The sequence below is a fragment of the Primulina eburnea genome, chromosome 18 (assembly GCF_022965805.1).
Source record: "Primulina eburnea isolate SZY01 chromosome 18, ASM2296580v1, whole genome shotgun sequence".
Taxonomy (NCBI): domain Eukaryota; kingdom Viridiplantae; phylum Streptophyta; class Magnoliopsida; order Lamiales; family Gesneriaceae; genus Primulina; species Primulina eburnea.
The window spans coordinates 31,745,874-31,763,003 of record NC_133118.1 but is presented as its reverse complement, the minus strand read 5'-3'; the positions used below and the strand labels follow the sequence as shown (position 1 = coordinate 31,763,003).

General features: G+C 34.4%; 2 protein-coding genes and 1 long non-coding RNA gene across 4 annotated transcripts; 2 read left to right on the top strand and 1 right to left on the bottom strand.

The window, feature by feature from the left end:
• Nucleotides 1-2,032: 2,032 nt before the first annotated feature.
• Nucleotides 2,033-3,739, bottom strand: LOC140820042 (uncharacterized). Its single transcript, XR_012115336.1, has 4 exons — nucleotides 3,388-3,739; nucleotides 3,174-3,226; nucleotides 3,063-3,101; nucleotides 2,033-2,925 (listed from the first exon to the last, which is right to left on the bottom strand). It is a non-coding gene; the product is annotated as an uncharacterized lncRNA (long non-coding RNA).
• A 2,967-nt stretch (nucleotides 3,740-6,706) lies between these two features.
• Nucleotides 6,707-10,863, top strand: LOC140819703 (protein LPA3). 2 transcript variants are annotated; one of them, XM_073179880.1, is made up of 13 exons: nucleotides 6,707-7,148; nucleotides 8,070-8,100; nucleotides 8,300-8,392; nucleotides 8,498-8,560; nucleotides 8,788-8,899; nucleotides 9,121-9,206; nucleotides 9,349-9,407; nucleotides 9,498-9,600; nucleotides 9,693-9,753; nucleotides 9,897-9,979; nucleotides 10,083-10,163; nucleotides 10,308-10,376; nucleotides 10,465-10,863. In XM_073179880.1, exons 1-12 carry the CDS (start codon nucleotides 6,817-6,819, stop codon nucleotides 10,365-10,367), a joined length of 1,164 nt encoding a protein of 387 aa, XP_073035981.1. In that variant the 5' UTR covers nucleotides 6,707-6,816; the 3' UTR covers nucleotides 10,368-10,376; nucleotides 10,465-10,863. The 2 variants fall into 2 exon arrangements, with proteins under 2 accessions (XP_073035981.1, XP_073035982.1); XM_073179881.1 differs by having other exon boundaries at nucleotides 10,462-10,863.
• A 1,443-nt stretch (nucleotides 10,864-12,306) lies between these two features.
• Nucleotides 12,307-14,693, top strand: LOC140820194 (putative receptor-like protein kinase At1g80870). The gene is given in 2 exon segments (XM_073180522.1): nucleotides 12,307-13,769; nucleotides 13,771-14,693. Coding segments are annotated over 2 exon segments (2,070 nt in total). The 5' UTR covers nucleotides 12,307-12,522; the 3' UTR covers nucleotides 14,594-14,693.
• Nucleotides 14,694-17,130: the final 2,437 nt, after the last annotated feature.

The window sequence follows — 17,130 nt, the reverse complement described above, 5'->3', positions numbered from 1 at the left end:
GTAGGTGATGAAATATTCCAGAAGATATTTTGAAAGTCAAACAAGAAGTTGATTCTGATTTTTTTGGTGAAGATCTAAGTTGAATTTTCAAGATTAGACTTGTTAATTTCTTATATATGCATCTAAATAGTTTATGCTCGATTTAAAGATTTGTTAATTATAATACTCATTCTATGTTTTGAGATAAATATTTTTGTGTTTAACTTTGGTAAACATTCACGAGACAATATTATTTTGATAAGCTTTTTTTCTCGTCATATATTATTTGGTAGACACAAAATGATAAAATGTTATTTTATCAAAAAAAAAAAAACCCGAACCCGACCTCTACCCGAACCCGACTTTATCGGGTACCCGAAAAGCGGGTAGTGTCCAGAATCGGGTCGGGTTCGGGTAATGAAAATGCTACCCGAAAAAATCGGGTACCCGACCCGAACTACCCGAAACCCGAAAAACCCGACCCGTGCCCACCCCTACCTCTCACCTTCTACCGGATTTGCCGAGTTAACACGTCCGATAATCTGTCTTTGTTTCCTTGGTTTCCAAGTTCTATTTGGTCAATCCCAAACAAAATGCTCTGGAAATTCAGAATATAAGAACTTTGTTGCTTCCACAATGTGCGAAAAAGTCTTAAAAAATTCAGTCAACATAGTTTTGGAGACACATTCGGATGCCAACACATTGCCCAAGTTCTTGTAATTTGATAAGGTGATCATGTGCTTGTCCAGTAAATGTAGATGCAAATTGATAATTGCATGAGAGATTTCATTCAGATCAAATTCAAAAATGCACCACACTGATTCTAGAGCAGACACCCAGCGAGCATCCTGAAATGCTCGTATTTCATCTACATATAAGTTAGAACTATGTGGTGATAAATGAACACTTATTTTGTCATGGTCCTTGTAGATACATTTGTATAAATATTTTACAGCCGTTAGCCCAGAACAAATTTCAACATTGATATGACAATCATAGCGATAGAGTAGATAAGGATTATAAGGAACAACCCATTGAGAATTCATTGTACAATTCCGAACCTCAATAGAGCGACCATCGTATCTCCTCATGTACATATATAGGGTAACCATCAGATTGTTGAACAGAATGTTCTAAAAAAGGGCGAGGATAATGATTTTTGCATTTTCCATTAACCATAAATGGACATTTTAAATTTAACGTGCCACAGGGTCCATGCATCATTGTCGTGAGACCAAACCAAACAATCGAGGAAAAACATCTTTATCTGGAAGCTCAGAAACAACGTAAGAGTCGAACCTTTCAGGCGAGTTAATCTTATAATTAGATTGCAGGATAATAATCATATGACAATAAGGTAGACCTCGTTTCTGGAACTCAATAACATAAACATAAGCAACAATAGGGCCAAATATATAGACTTTTTAAGAATCTGGTCCTTAAGATCAAGTAATTTTGCATGAAACACTCGAGAGACCAAATCTGGACAATCACGAGCAAGCTGACCTTCAAATAAATTTTCTCGAATCTCTTTCCAATCCGAATTGCAAGTTATCGTAATAAACAAGTCAGGTTTTCCAAATTTCTGAACCAATGCAATTGCATCAAGATATCGATGTCGCATATCTCTTTGACCTCCTATGAAAGATGCTGGTAAAACAACACGTTGCTCGACCTCACTCCCATGTGATTCACCATTGGCTACACTGTCAACCACACCCCGGTACAATTCAGACCTTATCTCACTTTGGTGCCTTCTGTAGTAATCTAATCTCGTTGTTTCTAGTTTAATGTACATATCGACAACAAATTGCTGCAATAATCGACCACCATACAAGATTAACGAACTGTAGCTACCATGAATTTGCAACATGTAAAAATAGTACTCCCTACAAGAAACCATCATATCATTTTTTCCACGATTGCATGAAACAAATAAAATACACACAAATTAGTTGCATGACAAAAATATAAATATATGCAGCCGACCATTATCTTGTTTGTTTGGGGGAAATTGCAATAAATAATTAGTAAAAATTGAGTATGAGGTAAAAGATTAAAAACGCACCACGAGTTTCACCAGCAATAACACGATCGAAGGAATTAACATCTGCAAGTGGTAGCACACTCTCATGCACGTCAACATGGGCATATCCATTTTTTACCTTCAGAATATTCTACTGCCACCCATTGTCCCCATACGGGAAAAAAAACGGATATTTCAAGGAATCATAATAACCATAATAATGTTGTATTTGATGGGTTTGACCATCACGACCACAAGCAACTATGTCCCTGTTATGTGGAATGTTAGCATCATCATTGCCTTCGACCCAAATAGCCGCAACTTGATTAGCGGATGGGCTGTCATAACATCTCTGGTCAACGGGAACATTTTTGGAAATATGCAATCTTAAGTTTATGATTGAAGAATACTGATTTATCCTCTTTAGAAGTTGTGCATAAGGGCTTACTTTCATTATGTCCATCAGCAAAACCATGAGTTCTCTGTCAACATAAGTGTCCAGGAAAACAGACATCCTATTTTCCAACTCATTATCGTTGTCCCAAAAATAAAGTTGGAAATACCTTGCACCATCCGAATTAGGTATAAGTGGTGGCAATGAATGGAAAATCTAGCCAGGCGCACGAAATGTGTACACCCCACGTTGAAGAGAAGCCAATTCCTTGTCAAGCCTAACCCCAAATGAAGTGAAAGAAAAAACATTGTTGTACAATCGTACTTTATGGCGGAATAAAATAGCCAAGGGAGACGATGGGTCCTTGAATAATTCCAGCAATGCAATATGAGTAATAGGAGATGCCAATCTTTACCACATGCGCAACAATAATATGGATCTTCACAAAGGAATCTATGTGCGCCACAAAATTGACATGAAGGAACCATTGGCAAGACACCGATACCAGCAATATCTCCTTCATTGTCTGAATTTTAAAAAGAAATGCAACTGGGGAAAAAAAAACCCACGTATTTCACGGGCGAAAAAATGAACATAGGAAAACCGAGGAAAAAAAATCCAAGTAAAATAAAGGCACGATGAAAACAACAACAGATTACTTACATATAGGAGAACACGCCAGCGGAACGGACACAATATGTGCTGTAAGATCAAAGGTGGAAAAACAATCCAATCGATACAAATAAACATGGTGAAAATAACATAGCAGCTAACCGTTGGAAGTAGATAAACCGGCACCACCAACACACCGAAATTGAGTAGCACCGCTGCCAAATTAAAATGATTACATGAAACTCTTTAAGATAACACAAATAGCTAAGAGGGAAAATAACGTTAGGAGTACACATAGAAAATACATGAACTTGGAAGATGCAAATGGGCATCAACAAAGCAATCAGGAGAGAAAGGAAGAGAGCGAAACACATACCCTGAGACAAATCCCGAGATGGCAGCCGGCCGTCTACCCTGCGCCATGAAAAGTAGAAGAAGTAAAACCATAATAACAGAGAGAAATTGAGGATCACAACGACATAAACAAATTGCAGGCGATAGAAATCGTTGAGTTTACTGGAAGGTGGATGAAATAACCCATCAACAGTAATGACCATGGTGAAGCAGTAATAGGAAAGGAAGAAACGTAGGAAAAAAATAAATGAGAAGGAAATAAATGGGCTCATATATCTATCAAATGGTAGTAAGCAGCGAAAAAATTAATCCTCCATGAAGCCAAATTGCAAAATCTAGAAATATAAGGGTACATAGGAGAAAACACAATTGAAAGTGACATATATGTATGTTAGATGTTAGAAATCCTTTTATCATATTTCAATATCTATATAATTTATGATTTTATTAGTTCATATTTAAAAATAAACTTGTTAAAAAATTTACTAAGAAATAAAAATAAATAATTTTTATGGCATAAAATTTTAAAAAGAAATAGTAATGTGTATTAATGTCCAAATCAATTTAAGATGGACAATGAATTACAAAAAACTCTTAAAAAACCTATTAACTTAATTTGCTAACTTAAATTAACAAGAAAATTTAAATAAATAATTTTTTTGGCATAAAAGTTAGGGAAGAAAGAGGAATGTGTATTAATATCCAAATTCATTTAAGATGGACAATAAATTACAAAAAAAACCTTAAAGATAACCTATTAGTTTATTTGCTAACTTAATTAAATAAATGAACAAAGACATATAAGGAAATTCACAAATGAAAGTGGTATATTTATATGTATTTTATATATATATATATATATGAAGGACCTCACGACCGCAGATAAGAAGTGGTAGAAAGAGCGTTGGACAGAGTGCTTTTTATAGAGAAGAAATTACAAGAGTTCAACATATATTTGCTCTACAGTTTTTATGTGATCAGATGATCACTTTATTGTCTAGTTGCTGAAGTTTTGTGTGATCGTGTGATCACTTTGTTGTGGAGAGGATCAGCTGGAGGTTTTCGGAGTGCACGTAGAGGTCGACAGAAGAGTTCTTTCATAAAAGAATATACGAGAGCCGCGCCTATTTTGATGAAACTTTTTGTGTGATCGGGTGATCAATTTTGCAAGGGCACATCTGCTGAAGTTTGTCTCTGAACACACTCATAGTTCAGAGTTGAAGATTTTCGTATAAATAGTTTGTGTGATTGATTCACATGTTTATTGTATTGCTGATTGGTGTTGACAACACTCATGCAGAGTGTTAATCAAAGAGTGTTCTTTTATTTGTTTTAAAAGCAACTTCGGTCTATGCATCTAGTTTTTATGTGATTTATTTTGATGCATGTTAATTTCTTGGAGTGTCAAGGAATTTAGTTTTGTTATACTCACTAGTATTGTTTTGGTGTAAGCGATTTACATAATTTTTCTAGTGAATTTTTGCCCATGAGGCATTGCACAAGTATTCGTACTTGTGCATAATTTAAATATGGTATTTATTTATTAAAAGTTTACGTGTGTGTTAAATAATAAATTTTCGCTGCATGTTGTGTGCTCGTGTTGACAACACCAGAGCAAAACACTAACTTCTGATACACACACTGTAATTTATTTCATGTACGTTTATGAGCAACATTCCTTCTAAGTGGTATCAGAGCCAATGCTTTCATCGTGTTAGCAAAATTCAACCGGCCAACCATGACTACGGTCTACGTTTACAGAATTTTTTCAATATAAGTTTCTGAATTTATACATTTTAAAAATACCTAAATCACTAAAATAAACCTAATGCCAGAATTTGAGATGACGTATTTAGGAATCAGTTCAAATATATATTTTTTCCACGAAAACTCATATGAAATAATATCACATGTCAGTTTCAAAAGACATATCTTTTACCCAACTCTATCCATAAAAAATATTATTTTTATTTCAAAAATATTACTTTTCACTTCGATGATGAACCATACCGATCTTTATCATAGATCTATGCACGTAAAACCGTCTCACAAGAAATTTATCATTATTTTTCATGGTGTTATGCTAATTTTTTTTAAGAATAACTTGTAAACTCTCATATCATGTAAGATATTTTAGGAACTTATAAATTATAACATTATTTTACAAATAGATTGCTGATAGGTTAATGTTATCTAGGAAAAGAATAGTCAAACGGCTCTCAGTATTTTTCTATCCAAAAATTTTCAAATACCACTGAATTTATGATATTTATTTATAACATCAAATAAAATATCCACTCGACTTCTGTTTAAGATCGATGATTTACTTTTTCCAAATAACAAAATGTCATATGCTAATTATCTACTAAACTCAAAAATTAAAGTTGATTATTCAAACCCATACCAAAGCGATTCTTGTTTGGCAAAAACTTGTGTGAGATGGTCTCACGAGTCATATTTATGAGACAAATCTCTTATTTGGGTCATCCGTGAAAAAATATTACTTTTTATGCTAAGGTACAGTTTGGTACATAGTATATGATAAGTAAGGGATAAACAGTATAAGGATAAATCAAGGATAAATATAATGATAAGATAATATGTGGAATGTTTGGTATGATTTAACAAGAGTGATTAAATTTATATATTGATATGTAATGATAAAATTAACCATATCACAAAAACTTATATTTCATTGTTATCAAAATCTTGTAATTGCATATCTCAATTCTTAAATTACGATATATATATATATATATATATATATATATATATATATATATATATATATATATATATATATATATGAATAATTTTCGTTTCTTTCGTCTTATTTTTGAAATTATTTAAACAATTTCTTTTCCTTTTTCAAAGGTGATCATCGGTCAAATTTGATTTTTGTCTTTTTCTTTATTTTTTTATAATCTTTTTCATATCGAAGGGGCCTAGTAACTATTTGTGTGTGTGTATATATATGTATCTATATATTTGTATATATGTATGTATTTAAAAAACATTTAACATTAACTTAAATGTATTTAAATTATTTAAACAAAGAGATACCAAATGAAATGAGAGAAGATATGATTTTGAATTTTTATAAATGAGAGTAATTAAGTAATTTGTAGTATATTTTATCATTAGGTTAAAACTATCACACCTTTTACTAAAGATGTTTTTATCCTTCTGTGAGTTCATCCGTCGGATTACGATCTTAGAGATCCACTGTTCTTGTTTTGGTTTGATTTTGTTACTAATATTTCATGGTTTAGTCAGATTTCAAATTTGGTTTGGTTCGAATTTTTACTTGCTATCTCCTCATGTCCCCTGCATTGCGAACTTTTAGTTAAAATCGCGGTTAATTTACATCACTCAACGTGACAATATCAGCCAACCAATTTGCTGACCGTTATCTTTCCCTCCTACCCCCGTCACCCACACAAATCCGGCCATGGCTGTTAATTCTTGGGCTGTAGTTTCGACAATGGCGAAAATCCCATCTGTTTTGGCCTCTTCTATTGTTGAAATTTATCATCAGCAGTCTTCTTTCTCGTCTCTATCCTCCATTGGTCCTCCTTCAATCAAACTAGTCAGCTCAATTCACTGCCGGAAGAGAATGATTATTGGTTGTGCAGAATCCGCGAAATCTGGGTCGGAAGTGAGGCCAAAGTCCGGCGTTTCGGTTTACAAGCCCAGATCATATGAAGTTCTTGTATCAGATGCCGCCACTTCACTTTTTTATGCTCTGCAAGAGGGAAAATTTCGTGTTGAAATTGATTTCCCGTGCGTATTTCTCTAGACTCCTATGCATTTACTATGCATTTACTGATGCTTACTTTCTATGTTTTTGTTGATGGGTATTGGCCTTTTGTTTGTAATTCAGATTAAAAGCATACCCATTCCATGATTGTAGTTTAGGTTGAATTCTGACTGATTTTACAGCTATATTGTTGTATAAATTTTAGTGATGCAGTAATCACTTTCATTTGCATAACTGTGGTGGATTTGTGTTCTGGTGTTTGATTTTGGTTCTGACGTTTTGTTGATTGTAAAGTTAAAATCTTTGTATGATTTGTCAGTTGAATCGAAGATGAAATTATAGCTATTTAACTTCCTAAGAGAATAGAAGGTATTATGAAGTGATAAAAAGCTGTATAATCTGATTCTGACGATTTCTTGATAGTAAAGTTGAAATCTTTGTATGATTCTTCAGTTGAATCGAAGATGAATAGAGAACCATTTAACTTCCTATGAGCATAAAAGGTATTATGAAGTGATGAAAAGCTGTGTAATCTGAAAATTAAGTACCATTCGATTTGAAGTCATCGACTCACGGATGATGAAAAGATTTGAGTTTGGCAATGTAAGTTAGAAGAATTTTTCTGCAGTGATATTTATTTCACTGTGTAGCATTGGTAATTCATGCTTGGTATTCTCAGTTACTTCCTTGAATACTCCTAGCAATATTTTTTTCTTTTGAAAATATATCACCTTATAACCTGTAAACACTCATTTAATCCACTTGTTCTCGATGAGATCTTTTTGCACATACTTTGCATTGATAGTTTCGGATTTCTAAATTTGATTGTTTCATTTTATATTCTTGCAAAACCTGAGAGATATTTTACAAGTTTCATTTGCTGTACTGACATTTATCTCCTCTTTATTTTCTTCCGCTTCTCGCTCTGCTGGTTGCTTTACCAGCCCATTGCCTACCAATATTTCTTCTTATAAGGTATCTTTTAGCACTCGAGTATTTCTGTGAAAAAGAAAAAAGATATATTGATTTCCATCTCTATTTTTCCATCATTATTTTTTTCTCCCAAATGAAAGGAGTTGTCTTTTGATTTTGTAGGCAATGTAATAAAAAAAAGTTTTTAACCAATTATTCATCAGACACATTTTTTTTTCCTGAAACTTTCTGAGATGTATAGGGATCGTCTGATGAGTACAGTGATGCCAACATTCAACTTGCGTTAGCAGTTGTTAGAAAGCTACAACAGAAACGAGAAACAAGAGCTTGCATTGTAAGAAAATAATCTTCAGTTTTGGTTTTCATTTTCCATGAAGATGGTATAATTTCAATTTCAGGACATGGAACTCAAATGTGATGTATGCCATGATGCTCTCAGGTATTCCCTGATAAACCAGAAAGGCGTAGGGCAACAGAACTTTTTAAAGCAGCTCTTGACTCGGTAACTTAATTACTCTTTTTTTTTTGTTTCTGAATGTGCATAGGATCAAGAACATTGTCCAGCACATTTGTCATAACCCTATTTTTATTCTACCTGCTCGTTTGACGGACTCCACTCGGTTAAAATTTATATTGTTCTTCTCAGGTGATGACAAGTTTATATGTCAAAGACGCGTGGAGTTATATTTGCAGAACATTTCTTATTCATTGTGATAATTTGTTTTTCAGATTGATGGAATAACGATTGGATCCTTGGATGATGTTCCTACTGGTGCAGTCACGTCGTTTTTCAAGTCCATAAGAGACACCTTGGATTTTGATTTTGCAGATGAAAATGAAGGTCGTTTTCTTAAATGCCATCAGGAATCCGGATAATTGTCATTAACTTAACAAATGTTCCATGAAGTAAAATATCCAAAAAGCTATAACCACATTTCGACGCGAATCATGAAACCATTAAACTTTTATGTTGAAATGCTTATGTTGGACACTTCTAACATTGGAGTGATTTTGCTGAAGTGCTTTTAATTTCACTGTTCTGATTACTCACTTGCGATGCAGGTCGTTGGAAATCTGACAAGCCACCTTCACTTTATATGTTCATCAATTGCAGCACTCGTGATCTTACTGGTGTAGAGAAGTATGTGGTATGTCATTTTCTTTCATCTTCCCAAGCCATTTCCATGTTAAATGCAAATAATTCAATAAATCGATCATTTTTAGACGAGTACAAATATTTGTCATCGACGTTGTGCATGTGAACTAATTAATGTTTTCTGGGTGATGTAGGACACATTTGCTTCTTCCACCCCTACGCTTCTCTTCAACTTGGAACTTGAAACACTACGGTATGCTACAGTTATATTCATTCTGATGGATTATCGATTTTATCCTTCTCCATTCAGTGTCTGTGTACTAAATATCACCTGTATGTGCAGTGCTGATCTCGGTATTTTAGGATTTCCTAGCAGAGATTTGCATTATCGTTTTCTTTCTCAGTTCTCTTCCATTTTTTATATTCGAATAAGAGAATACTCAAAGGTACTGCCTTGAATTTCAAAATTACATACACAACTTTTTGTTCTGTTTTTTAATTTTAGTTGGTACAATTATTTTTTCTTGGCTTTCGAAAGACAGTTGCTGTGGCACCTTATGTGGTGAACTATACTGGAGCATTATTTCGTCAATATCCCGGTGAGCAATACATATGCTTAGCTTTTAAGTCTGGGTACTTCTCTTCTTGTTTTCCACATTTTTCGTCCTGCCTACTATAAGTTTTCTGGTTCGAAAAATCAACTTGAAATGCCATACAATAAGTCATTTATCAACTTGTTCAGGGCCTTGGCAGGTGATGTTGAAGCAAGGAGATGGGTCATATGCATGCATAGCAGAGAGTGCAACTCGATTCACTTTGGGAGAAGTAAATATACATTAATTCCTTCTGTTTTTTTCCCTCATTATTCTAGTCACTTTATGGCTATGATATACAAACCTGCTAACTTAGGAAACCTTTGACTTGCAAGGCTAAGGAAGAATTACTTAGGGTATTGGGACTGCAGGAGGAGGAAGGAAGCTCGCTCGAGTTCCTTCGAAGAGGTTACAAGGTTCCCCTCTCTCTCCTTATTTTGTTCTAAGTTCTCAGCATTATAGAAATGCAGTTTCTTCAGAAAAAAAGTGTTCCAAATGCACATTTTCAAATATGTTTCCCACCAAATGTTATGTGCTGATGAATATAACTGATATTGCAGAGTGCCACATGGTGGGAAGAAGATGTGAAAACCGAACTATCTTCCGCATGGCGTAGTTGAGCTGCTGAGGTAATAAATCAGAATACAAAATCCTGAAAATCCCAGAAGAATTATGTAACGAGATCATTATCATCTTGCTTCTTTGATTCTGTAGCAGAACTGTAATATAAGCAATGATCATCACATTCTGTATGCATTAGACGAACATATCCACCAGAACCAAGAGTATCAACATCAAAAGAAGACAAAGGTTTTGTAAAAATTTACGGCCATCGGGAGCCTCAGGGCAATGGTTTTCAAATCTATCTACTTAGCAGATTGTGTTGCAAAATGAGCAGATAGTTAGAGTTCGCATTGTCGGTACAGTGTTTTATTTTCCGTCAGATTCATGAAGAACAAAGTGGAGAGGAACTACATGTATGTTTTCACTCGTTAACTCCAAGTACACATTTTAGTTTGCAGTTAAAGTTGTGTATTGGAACCTATGAAGAACCTCTGTAAGCAGTATATAGATTATTTGCCTAGAAAGGAGCTAGGAAATCCAAGTAGAATGAACTCATTGTTGGAAAAACATGTCTTTTGTCTAACAGGACAGAAGTGAAAATTTACATTAAACTTCTGTTGCCTTAACTAATAGAGCGTTTGGTGCATAACCAAAAGTCACAACAGATAAGTTGTAATCGATGCACTCAAGTCGTGAAAACTGTTAAAACAGTCCAAAACTACTTGTTCATCTATGGATAGTTTCGTCTCTAAAAAATAATATTTTTTCATTAGTATGGTCGATCGAAGATCTGCCACCCAAAATTGACTCGTGAAACGGTGAAATTTGTGATAAAAGAAAGCATATAATATTATCTCACATCATAAGATGCTGATGAGTTCAATTTTTCAGGTCCATGATTTGTTAAACCATCACAATATTTTTTATATGCATTTATTAATTTGTTTGTTTAATAATAAGAAAGTCTACTGTATTTTAATATTAATCAGCTAGAAGTTTTAGTGTAAAATTCAAATACAGAATCATTATATACAAATATATTTGTAAAAATAGTCAATTTTATTCATATTTATAATAAAAAATAATATTTTTAATATAAAAATAATATTTTTTTCATGAGTAATCCGTGAAACCGTCTCATATGAGTTTTTATGATTAAAAATTTCCGTCCCATTTCCTTCCTCCATCACTGCAAAATGCGCTCTCGAGTCAAAAGCTCCCGAGGATGCATCTCCTTTTCACAAATTTCAACTCAACCCATTAATTTAATTCAATCAAAACTAAACAACAATATCTCATAGTATAATGCTCCATTATACTCCCCCATATAATAAATTAACAAAGTCCAAAGTTTATATATATAAAAAATTATATTTATATATTTTGTATAGATTAGATAATACTAATGGTTATCGTGGAATCTAAACAAACTCCTCCCAAAATCCACGCCACCACTAATAAACAAAATTGTATATCTTCTGTGATACTGTTTAGTCTAAGCATGGAGCAATGAAAAGTAATATATTGACACAAAAAATAATATTTTTCATAGGTTAGATCGAATCGAATATCCGTCACATAAAATTGATCTATGAAACGACCTCCCATGAGTTTTTGTGTAAACAAAAAGTTTACTTTGTTTTCATGCCATTTACTTTTTGTTTTTATTTTGTAAAATTTGGTAATATAACACTTTTGTTGGGATGATCAATTTATTCATGGTTGGCCAAATATTTATTCCAAAATCCAGTTTTTTAATTAAGAAAAAGTTAGACAAAAACTTGTGTGAGACGATCTCACGGGTCGTATTTGTGAGACTAGATCTCTTATTTGGGTCATCCATGAAAAAATATTATTTTTTATGCTTAAAAGTATTACTTTTTATTATGAATATGGATAGAATTGACTCGTCTCATGGATCCGTGAGACGATCTCACATTATACTCACTCAACAAGTTATTAGGATGATCACCATCCTCCTTGTGAGATTTTCATCAGATGACTTTATTCTTGAAAAATTGAAAGAAAAAAAAAACATCGGTAAACTGCTAATATTGTAAATCTCAATGAAGACAGGACAAACTTCCCCACTCCACCAAAACGAAAAATAAGGAAAAGAAGAACGGAAAAAAAAAAAAAAAGAAAGAAAACACACACTGGCACACAGAGCCATATATTGTAGCCATTTTTTTTCATTCATTTCAATGAAAAATGGCTTCAAGACAGCCATCACCGCTTGATTCGAGGCAAAAAACAAGCATAATTCTCCTTGCTATCTCAATATCTGTGTCTCTTTTGATTCTCTTAGTTATTCTGTATCTTCTTTACCGGTTCGGGTACTTTCTGGTGCACAGGTCCCGCACCAGCCCATATGATTCCACCGCACACTTGAACAAACTTCAAAGATTCACTTACAGAGAGCTCAAGAACGCTACCAACAATTTCAGTGAATCCAATGCAATAGGCAGAGGAGGTTCCGGCACTGTTTTCAGAGGTATTTTAAAGGATGGTAAATTGGTGGCTGTGAAACTTCTGGACTCAACTTCATTACAGTGTGAGCACCAATTCCAGAATGAGTTGAAGATTCTTGGTGGGCTAAAGTCTTCTTTTCTTGTTTGTTTATTGGGTTTTTGTGTAGACAATGGGAAGAGACTTGTGGTTTATGAGTACATGCCTAATAAGAGTTTGCAAGAATCTTTATTTGTCGAGTCTGATAAATTAGGGAGTGGTAATGTTAATAATCTGTGCTTGGATTGGAGCAGGCGGTTCTCCATTATTCTTGATGTTGCAAAGGCATTAGCTTTCTTGCATCTTGAGTGTGAACCAGCTGTGATCCATGGTGATGTGAAGCCAAGCAATGTGTTGCTTGACTCTGAGTTCAGAGCAAAGCTTTCGGATTTCGGGTCGTCGAAAATGAAGCTCGAGGAGGAATTTGGCGTCGGTTTGTACAGCCAGGAATTGGGGAAAAGTCAGGAGCTTTCAGAGAACTTAAATGCGGGTGGTGTAGCCGGAGAAAATGGGATTCATGAAAAAGAGGAGGTAGATTTTGCTTTGGCTTTGCAAGCGTCTTCTTCTTTGCAAACTAGTGGCAAGATCCATCGTAGTGATAGTAGAGGTTGTAACATGAAGGGAAAAGAGTTGTTAAGTGATGATAATGGTGGGGAGGATTGTGATAAGTTTATGCCTTATGATTGTGACTCAAGTGATATGGATCATAGCAAAGATTTAACTTCATATAATGACAACAACAACGTTCGTGTGGGTGCGAAACAGTGGGGGAAAGACTGGTGGTGGAGACAAGATGGGAGTGGTGAACTATGTAGCAAAGATTATGTGAATGAGTGGATTGGGACTCAAATCTGTTCTTCACCGAGTGCTGCTTGGGATGATGAAATGAGGGGATCTAAGGAGCAAGCCCACTTGGATAACTGCAAAACGAAAGATAAATTCAAAGATGCAGTTGGAGAACTCTGTGAAAAAACATGGGATTGAGTATACTAATACTGTAATTGAGAATGATGAACGGAAAGGAAGTGAAATGTCTCAGCCTGTGTGCACTAAGAAGCATAGGAAGATGCACGAATGGTGGAAAGAAGAGCGTTTAGATGAACTTGATAACAGGAACCGTAACCCAAAAACTACCCGAGTATGGAGTAAGAAATGGTTCAGAGTACCACATTTTGGTTTGGGGAAAAGCTTTCACTTCAGGAGGAAGAAAAAGACGAGACACGAAAGCTGTGATCTTGTTAACAAGAACGTGGAGTTTAGTTTCAGGGAAGGATGGAGGAAAAAGAAAGCACGTTCCACGGGGAGCGAATTGTGGAGTGGCGATCTTTTCAGTCGAGAGTTAAGTAGCACGACGAGCATGAGAGGGACACTATGTTATGTAGCACCAGAATACAGCGGCTCATGTGGATACTTAATGGAGAAAGCTGATATATACAGCCTAGGTGTACTGATTCTAGTAATTATATCGGGTAGAAGACCCTTGCACGTACTTCCATCTCCAATGAACCCGGAGAAAGCAATCTTAGTGAGCTGGTTTCGACTCTTGGCTCGCTCAGGAAGCATGCTAGAACTCGTGGATGAACGGCTGAAAGCCGAGTACAACAAGGAACAGGCAAGCTTGTGTGTTAACTTGGCACTTTCTTGCATACAGAAGATGCCGGAGCTGAGACCGGATATCGGGGACATTGTGAAGATATTGAACGGTGAAATGGAACTTTTACCACTTCCATTTGAGTTCCCTCCTTCTCCTACTTCAAGAAGAAGGCTCAGGTGAAATGCAGCTAACTAGTTATTGGAGCTGACTAGGGATGGATGATGATTAGCTTTATTTTTTGTTTATATGATTTTTTTATCTTAAATTTTTTTTAGAATGTTCTACTAAACTTACGTGTTTTGTTCAGTACAGTTTACTTTACTAACATTACTTGTAGACTAATATATCAGCCCGAAGATTTCGTGCACATTTAAGAGTAGCGACTCCGGGTAAAAGAAAACTCCCCTGTCTTTTCGAGTTTCACAACATAACCAATGGATCATAAAGTTTAGGAAATAATTTTTATAAAACATAGTCATCTGGGATAGGTAATCTACCATTTTATTATTCTTAACAAGCAAATATTCTTTGTTTTGTTGAAATATTATTTAAAATGTGAAAAATATTTGTGTTGAAAATGTGAATGTTGAATGTTGAAAAATAGGTGTTGAATATTGAAAATTAGTGTCTGATGATGTAGGTAATGATGTATTTTATTTTTGGATTATGTATAAAGATTTCCTATAAATAGATATCTCATTTGTGAAGAAAATCACAATTGAGTAGAGAGAAAAATATTATAAAGTGTGTAGTTTGGTAAATTTTGAGTGTTTGAGATTTTTACTTTTTACCATAAATTTTTACTTTTTCACAACACGTTATCAGCACGAAGCTCTAAAAGTCCTACATACTATTCCAAGCTCCAAACAGAAGAAAAAGGTAACAAAAGTAATTATATTTATTTTACTGTTATTTATTTATTGTATATTTATTTAATATACAATATAATGTTATTATTAGAAATAATAAAAATAAATTTTTCATAAACTTGTTATAAATCCTGGGAGGATGTTAAGACGACATCCCACACTCCCGGTAAGGGATACGACAAGTATAAAATCCTATAAGGTTTTTAAACAAAATAAATTATGACACTCATTATAATATTATGATATGATATATATAATTATTTAAATATGTCTAATATTATATACATCATATTATTACCATAAAATTATACAAATACATACATTTATTTTTTGTACACCAACGGTCATAAACGGTAACAAACGGCTAGTTTTTGCCCTATAAATATCATCTCACAAACACATTCAATCACTCCAACTTTCTCTTCTTCTCTAAAAATTATTCTTCATCAAATTTTTCGAAGAAAAAAAAGATGGCTTTCTCAAGGATATTTTTAATTATTTTGGTTATCATACTCACGAGTCTTGTATTTATCGGAGAATATCCTCCTCGTGCGTTTTCTTTATTTTTACAAATGCTTGTACTTGTTGTTTATCCGTTATTTTGTATTGCAATATTTATTAACTAATAAAATGCATCGTAATTTTTTTAGTACCACCATGTCAAACTTGACAAAGCTCGAATTCATCGCTCTTGATATTACGGAGAAAAATAATATGCCGTGGACTCTCGATGTAGAAATGCATCTTGAGTCATTGGGTCTAAGTGAGACCATTAAAGAAAATGGCATATGTACGTCACAAGAAAAGGCAAGAGCCATGATATTTTTACGTCGACATCTCGACGATGGATTGAAATGTGAATATCTGACTGAAAAAAATCCCATGGCTTTGTGGAAGGGATTAAAAGAGAGATTTGAACATATAAGGGAAGTTATACTTCCGACCGCCCGGGATGAATGGAATACGTTGAGATTCCAAGACTTTAAAAAAGTCAGTGATTACAATTCGGCGATGTATAGAATAATCTCGCAATTGAAATTTTGTGGCCATGAGATTACTGAATCTGAGATGCTTGAAAAAACATTTTCCACATTTCATGCATCAAATATTACTCTACAGCAACAATATAGAGTACGTGGATTTGCGAGATATTCTGAACTCATCGCCTGTCTTCTTGTGGCGGAAAAGAACAACGAGCTATTAATGAGAAATCATCAGTCCCGACCCACTGGATCAACAGCATTTCCCGAAGTAAATGCTGTAAATAAAAATGAATTTAAACCTCGGAACCAAAATCAAATTCAAAGACAAGATTTTGGTCGAGGTCGAGGTCGTGGACGTGGACGTGGACGTGGAATTGGCCGTGGTCGTGGTCGAGGCCGTGGTTTTGAAAATAATAGAGATAGTTATTTTTATAACTCATCTCAAAAGAACGTCCCAAACCATCCACAGAAAAGGCATCATGAGAATACAAGTGTTAATGAGAATCACTCAAAAAGATATGAAAGTTCTTGTTACAGATGTGGTACTCCAGGACATTGGTCCAAAGTTTGTCGAGCCCCTGAGCACCTTTGTAAACTTTATAAAGAATCATTAAAGGGGTAACTAAATCATATATACATGCTGCAAATGCCCCTGCTCGAATTGAAATTCCAAAGAAACAAATGGAAGATACTCATGATGTCATTAAACGCCTGAAGCGTGGAAGGCCAGTCGGTTCCAAGGATAAAAATCCTCGAAAAAGAAAATTCATAGAGAAACAAGATGATCACAAAATAAAGAATGATGTTTCTGAAAAAACACATGATGATCACAAAATAGAGAATGGTGTTCCTGAAGAAACACATG